The sequence below is a fragment of the Ambystoma mexicanum genome, chromosome 2q (genome assembly GCF_040938575.1).
Source record: "Ambystoma mexicanum isolate Mex_15411 chromosome 2q, UKY_AmexF1_1, whole genome shotgun sequence".
Classification (NCBI taxonomy): Eukaryota; Metazoa; Chordata; class Amphibia; order Caudata; family Ambystomatidae; genus Ambystoma; species Ambystoma mexicanum.
The window spans coordinates 661,827,289-661,836,285 of NC_090924.1; the positions used below are offsets into that span (position 1 = coordinate 661,827,289).

The following is an 8,997-nucleotide window of genomic DNA, read 5'->3' on the forward strand; positions in this document are numbered from 1 at the left end:
TTGACTGTTTCGACAAAGCGTTTGTGCACAAGACAGGAAGTTGGGCCCAGGTGTGTCATATACACCTTAAAGAAAATTCTGTCAAGGAGGAAAAGTCATTAAAAAAAAATCAACGCATATGTGACACAGTTATTAAAAAAAAAGTGCTCGCATCGATGCGTTGCCTTGCTATGTTGTCACTTTCACTGATGTCACTTCCTGTGACATTATTTGCATAGCGTATCCTAGGTCTTCTTTTTTTAGGATTTGGTTACTGTGTGCAAAAAGTTCAAAGTGTGCAAGGCGCTATTTTTTTCAGTCTATTTGTAATATGAATGTCTCATCCAGATACTGGAGGCCATCCCTACTGGAATGAAATGTAATTTGTACAGTGAAATCCTTCTATGTATGGTGGTTTGTGAAATGGATTGGAAAGTACATTGTGCAATGCTTAATATTATTTTTATTTTCTTTCAGGGCATTTATAGTTGCATTCATGGTGTGCACATCGAGGAAAAGAAGAAATCGCCAGACTTTAATCTGACAAATTCGCAGACAAATATGTTAAAGCTGCTACGGTCAGCCAAAAACATTGCTACGTTGTCCAATCTGAATCCTTCGCGAGCTAACTCTCCGAAACGAACTTCTGACTTCCTCCAAAGGGGTTCTTTGTTAATGGACATGGTAATGGATAAAGGCAATTTAATTTATTCGGAAAACAGGTCTTTTCAGCCAAAAGAGAGCTTATATGGGGACAACATAAGCGAACTGCCCCTCTTTGCAGGCAACAGGCACAAAGACAACCTCAATAACTACGTTTTCCAAGGCAAACACCCCCTCACTCTGAACGAATCCAACCCCAACACAGTTGAGGTTGCTGTGAGTGCCGAAGCGAAGGTGGCCTCCAGGCCCAGGCAGCTTTGGAAGAAGTCAGTTGAAACATTGCGTCAAAATCCTGGCTCACTAAAAGAGAACGGGGTGGAAGAAGTCAACCCCCCTGTGAAAAACCAGAGGTTTCTGCCGGAGGATGGCGTTCACTCAGATGCCTCGGAGGCCTCCAGCCGAGCCACCTGTCACGCGGACCCTGAAAACAACAACAAACAGCATAAAAGTAAAGATAACTTGAAAAAGCGCTCAGTGGGAGCCAAGTACCCACGGGATTGTAGTGAAGTCGAACTCACGTATCTGAAAAGCAAGCAGGGTTCAACCCATGAAAAAATACCTGTATACACTATTGACACGGAAAAGGAGCCAAGCTTCCATTTGGATCAGTCACAGTATATTGAAAATGTTGCCATTCAGGAGGATGGTGATTACCCAGAGGTTTATCAAGATCTCAATGAGAACTACAGAAAAGCAGAACCAGCTCTGCAAATGAGTCGGACACCCATGCATAATGAAGACAGTCTTCCAAATAATGAGAGCCAGTACAAACTCTACTCGAAGCACTATAGCCTAAAGGAGAAAAACGCTTCTCTCATCGAAATGAACGACAGATACAGACAAAACTCGACTCACTGTCGGAGCTGTCTTTCTAATCTTCCCAGCTACACCGGCCATTTTACTGCCAGGTCTCCATATAAGTGTGACGCTTGTTTGCATATGGGAAATTTGTATGATATTGAGGAAGATCAATTGCTGCATGATTCCAATAATTCAATGCATCCCGATGAGGTGTATGAACATGAATGGATGCAGAACAATGCTGTGCATTACCAGAAAAAGAACAAGCTGAGAATCAGTCGGCAACACTCTTTCGACAACATCATCGATAAGCCGCGGGAAATTGATCTTGGTAGATCTTCCCGAAGTATCAGTTTGAAAGAAAAAGAAAGGTTTTTAAATGACAGTCCTTATGCAAACATGTTCAATGTCCCATCAGAAAAACATTTAAGCAACAAGGCCTCACTTTTTGCTCGTGCCCTGGAGGACAGCAAGAGGAGCAAGTCGCCCTATCATGATCAGTCCTCAGAAAACCCTTTTCTGCATTCTTACCGGGAGGACCAGCAGCTGGCCCATGGGCGAAGCACTTCTGACATTTATAACCAATCCTTACCATCAAAAGCAAGAAATGAGGATTATTTAAGGTCATCTATTAAATCCACCGCATCATACTGTTCCAGGGACGGACGGATCCCCAACGACATGTACATTTCAGAGCATGTTATGCCTTATGTTGCCAATAAGAATAGTGCGTACACAGCTCCAAGAGTTTCAAATTCCTGCAGCAATAGACGTGTCTTTAAGAAAATGCCTAGTATTGAGTCTGACGTTTAACTCTTCCATTTCCATTTTAATTATGGTGAGACAAACAGTAGTTGCTAACATTATAGAGGCAAAGTAAGTGACGTTCTTTAGAAACGTCTTCATAAGCAGTTTGTATCATCCTCGGTCTACTATTTTATACATGGTTTGCTATTCATCACCCTGTTTATAGAATAGCTGAAAAAGAAAATGGCAGCCACTTATACAAATGACATCTTTCTTAAAATGGCCAACATAAATGTTAGCAACTAGTCTCTCTATATCTCCATTATTACTTTATTTGTTGCCATAGGTTTTGTTACTGAGACTCCTTTAATGTACATTTTTTCATCAAATGTTTAATAATTTTCTAATACCGAATAAGCAATATTTTATGCATGTAGTTTGACACAGAAAAAGTACCATTTAAGAATGCATTTGCACAGTGACAAGAAGTGTCCAAGAGAAGAGACCGACTAGCAAAATATATTTTTCTTCATCGACATAATATTTTTGATCACAGGCAGCAAACTCAGGGCCCAGAAAATTAGAGCAAAACCAATGTGTTAGCACAAACACGTGTTCCTTTTAATGAACTGTCAAGGATTCATGTGGATTCAAATTGGCCCAAACTGTTATTCACTAATTAGCAGAAAGGAGCATGGACATTGAACTTCTGAAACTGGTTCTGGGATGAAGTGTTGGTGTAAACTATCTTCAACCATTTCACTTATATATTCCCCGATCATCTCCGTTAGTGAAGTACTCTAGTTTCCACGTATGTTTGGCATCCACAGCTTTAGAACCTGGTATCTCCTTTAGATATTGGTGATTCTGTTCTTCCACCGGTGTATCCGTGGGCCACATGATTTATCTTGATGTCTAATCTCTGTGTTTTCATTTTATTTAGCCCCTTTCAGATGATAACTCAGGGCTGTATAGTACTTTCTTACTCTTTGACTCCAAGAGAAGAGGTGTAGACTCCATAGACTCCATGGACTCCAATATTGGTAGCTCATTTGTCATTGACACGGTGTTGGCATCTGATTTGTTCCATGTGAATATAATTACCATGTCCAAGTGTCAACCAAACACCAATAGCCATACATTTATTTTTAATAAGTAAGGAATGCAATATCATGTATTTGCATGCATTGTTAAAGGCTATCACATTTTAGTGGCGTCCTCCTTTTGGTAAACCATGTGTACATGTTAAACTTTAAATGATTATTAAACATCTCGGATCAAAAGCTTTGTAACTAATATCTGCACCTGTAGTATACACCTTGCGGCTACAAATAATGTCTGGTAGGTCAAAAGGTGACATCTCTATCCTCAATCCAGGAGTCAGCTGTCAGCCGTCAAGCCACCATCCGTAGAGGTACATAGCCTGTTGATGCAGTAGACGCTGAACTTAATTACCACCAGATCCACTGAACTGTACTTCATTGATGACGTATTTTACAGTACAAGAAACTTTATACTACATCTTACAATAAAGGGGAAAAGGTTTACAACAAACTGAAGTGCACTATCACCGGTTTATGATATTGTCCATTTTCTATGCTTTGTTGTTGTTTACAATGACATTCTACTTTCTGTGTGCTAGTTTGCTTAGTTTAAGACACTGAAGGGACATTTAGAAAAATGTAATATTGTTTTTCACCTATATATTGTGTTCAATTTTAACAATGTTTCACATTCAAAGATTGTTGAAGACCTGGCTTGATCCAAATCCTGTGCACGTCATTCCTTTTTGCTTGACATAATGTCCTTGTTTATGTTCCAATATTTAAGTTCTACCGACGATATGTGTACATTTGCCAAACTGTATACATTAATATTTATTTACACCCTTGGGGATATCATTTAATAAGTTAAAAGCGTCTCAGAAGTTTCTGTAATTCTTCCTGTAAACAAGAAAAGCATTGTGTGTGCCACTTTCTGAATAGCCTGCATTTATAGAGGAACCATGTAGCTAATTAAGAAATGGACATGTGTGGAAAAGAAATGCACATGTAACATATAAACCCTCTGTACAAAAACGAATATGAAACTATTAGACTTGTTAAAGGAATAAACCAGCTTAATGTAAACAATGTGATCTAGACAAATAGATACCCCTATGTCTGTCTGTCTGTCTGTCTCTGTCTTATGCTACATGCGAGAAACTAAGGGTACTTTTCATAGCTGTATGTGGTCAGTTATTCACATATGTATATTTGGCAGTGTCTGTCTGCTACACTCATTACACTACGTTATTGCATTTACAATATATAAATTAAAGCCAAGTTAGAAATACGTATCATATTATGAGCATCGATGAAATTAACGTTCCGATACACTACATTTAACTGCCTCCACCGTGTAAGTGGGATTGTATGTGGGGGGCAAAGGAGTATATAATATTGTACTTCTTCACATATCACTGCAAACAAGGCTATGGTGCATTGATTAACAGGTCAGGAGTGGCCCTCTATGAAATGGAATGAGGAGTTGGTCCTCAAAACAATTACAGCATGTAATGCTTACACCTTAGTATTTATTTTATTTTATTGAGCATGTGTAAGGTGCTTTATAAAACACAATTGTGTTTCAAAGTGCCACAAGGCTAAATGTGAGGGGATCAGGGGAAATAATAACAATGGCAAAACAGTCAATATACAGTCGTGGTCCAACTAGGCCTTGTGGCACTTGGCCGTGCAAGTGCATTGAGGAGAGGTGCAGGAGATGTTAATGGAAGGAGGAGCAGGAGAGCGGACAAGTGCTGGAAGGGGGCCCCAGATGGAAGAGCTAATGGGGTCGGGGAGGAGAACCTCAGGCTAAGTGCTAGTATAGGCGACTCTCAAGGGTGCGATGTGGAGCCACCAGCAGCAGAGTATTTAGGGAAGTAATGTTGGGGAAAGCGATAACGTGTTCCCAGGCCCCTGGAGGCCTTATGTATGATGCAGAGGGTCTTGGATTTGATCCTTGCAGCCACTGGGAGCCAGTGTAGGGGTTTTAGAGATAGAGAGATACAGTCCCTGGTCCTGAGGCCAAGGATACGTTTTTCAGCCCTATTCTGGATTAGCTAGAGGGGGAGGAAAGAGGGAGATTGAGAAAGAGGTTGTTGCAGTGGCCCAGCCTGGTAAAGCAATCGCATAGCACACATATAGTCTTGAAAGTGCTATTGGAAGATCCCCACTAGCCATCCAGCCCTAAGCTGTCAACCTTTCAGAACATGTTTTCCATTCAGCATCAGACTGTGGTTATCTATGAATTGAAAGATATTCAGGGGGGCTAGATTTACCATTAAAGCCTTGATACATGGCATACATGTCCAGGGACATATCACACTGGGAGAGGGGTTATGTCAAGCACTAAGCCACTTGAAGAGCCGGGCAAACCAACGTATTTGCGATCTGTAGAGTAAGAGCAGTTGACGCAATAGTTTTTCTTAAATTATGCAACATAGAGGGTCTGCAGATGGTGCCATTGGTTTTTTCAGCACACAGTCAGGCAGAGGCTTGGGCACTGCTTTAGCTCAGATAACGCAGCTCTCCATATAGACCCATGCTCGGGAGGCAGGTAGGCCCACACAGCTCAGCGCTTTCATTATTAATCCAACACAAGCACAGCTGATTTTGAAAGTAAAGGCCATGCTGCATGTCTTCACTCCTCACCAAACCCACACGGCCAAATAACTGCATAGGGTCTTTGAAAGGAGATGGGACTAATTTGCAAACTATTGTTAAAATATTTTTACATCTTAGGAATTGTATGTTCCCCTTATAAAATATGTGTCCATGAAAGAATACAATCATTGTATCTCACCCCGAAAAAATAATGGGCAGTGAGGATGGGAATCCTGCAAGGCAGTATCTAGAGTCCCACCATTGACAGAACCACAACCAGAAAGCACTAGGCCATCTCATTGAAAGCACCCCTGCATATCTATGTGGCCACTCTTGAAAGGATGTACCCATGTTTTATCCCATGCATGTATGTTGCAATGACCCACATGTGTGTTCATATGCTACGTTCCCGGAATGTGCACTGTGAGCAAAATGCCACAGCTCGTAGTCCCATGCCACCGCAGCCTGTTCTGTTCCCTAGTAACATGCCGAAATAACTGCTAACTATTGTGGAAAGGCCGCTTGCCACTGACCCTTCCTTGTCTATGTGTTTTTTCACTGTTGGACTGCCAAACTGGTTCCTTTAGTGACTTCAACCTGTTTCATGGCATTGAATAGCAGGACCCATTGCATGTTTACCAGATTCAGATGTACTCAGAATCACTATGGGTTTGTGTGTTAAGAATGTTCGCATGAAAAATTCAAACATGGGGCCTTTCGTCATGCAGAATGCATGTATGCTGGTATACCACTATATTCAGAATGCATGGAGCCAGTGACTTCTGATTGACAGCATTTTTCTCACCGTTACCAATGTTTGTGGACATCGAGAGTATTAGCAAAGATGATCACCGGACCTCTGAGTGGGTGTGAACAGCTGCTTCCTGATTTCGCCAGATGTTGTGTAAAGCCTGGTCCTCGCCTGATGTCTGTGATAGACAAACGGGGCTAGTGAAGCCTCAGTTGGGCAAGGGTTGGGTAGGATGTACATAAAGAAATTCGACGGTCACCAGACATGAGAGAATTATTTGCCACCAATTAAATGTGCCTGACCCAAGTCTCCCTCCTCAATCCTTTTATGGGAACTATCTGTCAGTATCAGCTTTATAGACACTTTTGGAAAAGAAAGTCCACGCTAGAGTTTTCTGTAGATTGTGTTGCTGCCCTTCTGAGGATCTTCAACCTTGTGCTGTTCAATTCACTAATATGTAAACCTATATGCTAGTCTTTCTAGGATATTGTCAAGTTCACGGTAGTTAACATGGTCCCGAAATTCCAGCCACCCTGACGTTGTCTTACAGTTTTCTTTCAACACACCAACGCATGACTGTGACATTAAGAATCCCACAATGGAATGAGTTCTGGCATCACAGTGCTTTTGGCCCGCATCCACACTCAATGTAACCTCAAGAGTCAAGCACTGTCCCATGCAAGATTGAGCAAACTAAACCTCTCCCTTACCCAGACACAGAGAAACCAAAACCAAAAATCCATTCTTGGTCTTTGCTGGGGATTATCCAGTCTCCCCAGTTTCAATGACTGCTGCTAGCAAAATATAACACACACAGCTGCACAGATACTTCCCATGGGCAGAACAAACCACTTTATCAACGCTGTGCTGTTAATGGACGAACCAAAAAAATATGGCAGTTTTGACTGCATCCGCAGTAAGTTTTTGTTTTTACAACTCTGAAATTATGTCTTAGAGAACGAGATTTTTTACTATATTGTACGGTAAGATTGTGCAGCCCGCAAGCTGTTCCATAGAGGAAATACAGAAGAGTAACTGTGCAGGTTCTTTTCAAAATGTGTGTTTGGTTGGTGGTGTGGGGGGAAGTGACTGGAATGACAGGCCAGCTAGAAATGAAGATGCGCCCCCCCACCCCTCCTCTGTTTTATTAAGATTTTGTGAACTCCAGGCTGTTGCAAACAGAAACATAGCAACTTTTTTTTGCCACAGAGTGGTGAGGTTCTGTGAATGAAACGATGGCCATCAAGAAAGACTTTGCAGACTGCGGGCTAAACAAAGAAGAAATATATCTCGGGACATGTTCATTCAAAATAAGCCTGCGGTGGGGAGCGAGCAGCAGGAGGTGTGAGTGAAAGGGTGGGCCATAAAGAAACACAGATGATGCCTGAATTTGACTGGTTTTCCATGGTGGAGGTGCAGGCACGCATGCATGTCTGAAAGCAGGGCAAGCTTTGCACCTGGTCACCCAGAGTGACAGTAAGTTTGATAGCATTGCTTTCATGGAGAAGATGAGCCTGTGTCACTTGTGACCAGCTGTTCTGAAAAAGAAGGCATTGCTGAACCAAAGGATTCCAACTGACCATCCAGCAGATCATGAACCGCCAGTGGCCACACCTGTGCATGAACATGCAAGAGATATGCCGTGTAGCAGGCAACATGAAGGAAGGCGTGGTCAGCGTGGAGGTGGGCTGGCTTCATGTTCACCTGATCCTGTCCAGGGTGAAGAATATTCCCATGCAGGTACCGTGAAATGCAAAACTAAGAGGAAGCTCCGGCAATCAAATACACAACCAGTTTACTGAAGAGCAGCCAGAGATACTTTGCATGAACCTGCATGGCCAAAGTAGGCTCAGAAAAGATTTCAATAACTCTTGCATCTCACTGAACCCACCAGTCGTGGCCTCTTAAACCATGACACACACAGAAGGTAATGTGCCACCCGACCATGGAATAAGACCAACCTTATCAAAAACTGTCAGTGAAAGCACCTTGCTATTATCAAGTTGATGGCCTACATTGGACCTTTGATACTGGTGGGGGCGTACCGTGAAAATCATTACGCATTGGAGGAGATTTGGGATTCCACTCAAGGGCACCCCTACGTCATACCACTACGAGCCCTAGATGATTTTAATAATATGGAACAAGAGGCTACTGACAAGCGTTCTGCCTTGCAGGAAATCTAGACCATGTTTGTAGAGAAGCTACCCAAGTGTTAAACTACAGGGGCAGGTATCACAGTTGAAGAGCAGCTGGTCGAGTTAAGGGAATGAGAGGCATTCAAAGAACGTATGCCAAGCTACACGGGGGGAAATGACATGCAGGTGTGGTGGTGCTCACACTTGTAGAAATGTGGTGGGGGCACTTTCTTTTTACAACAATTACATTAGCTGCAGCACTGATAAGCGA

At 42.3% G+C, this 8,997-nt stretch overlaps 1 protein-coding gene across 2 annotated transcripts in view; it reads left to right on the forward strand.

The window, feature by feature from the left end:
* The window catches only part of GRIN2A (glutamate ionotropic receptor NMDA type subunit 2A), a 2,125,912-nt gene extending 2,121,590 nt beyond the window's left edge, over positions 1–4,322 (forward strand). For both annotated transcript variants that reach the window (XM_069647845.1, XM_069647844.1), the window contains one exon: positions 457–4,322. In XM_069647845.1, coding sequence (XP_069503946.1) covers positions 457–2,256 — 1,800 coding nt within the window. In that variant the 3' untranslated portion in view covers positions 2,257–4,322. The remainder of the gene's footprint in view (positions 1–456) is intronic.
* The last annotated feature ends 4,675 nt before the right edge of the window (positions 4,323–8,997 follow it).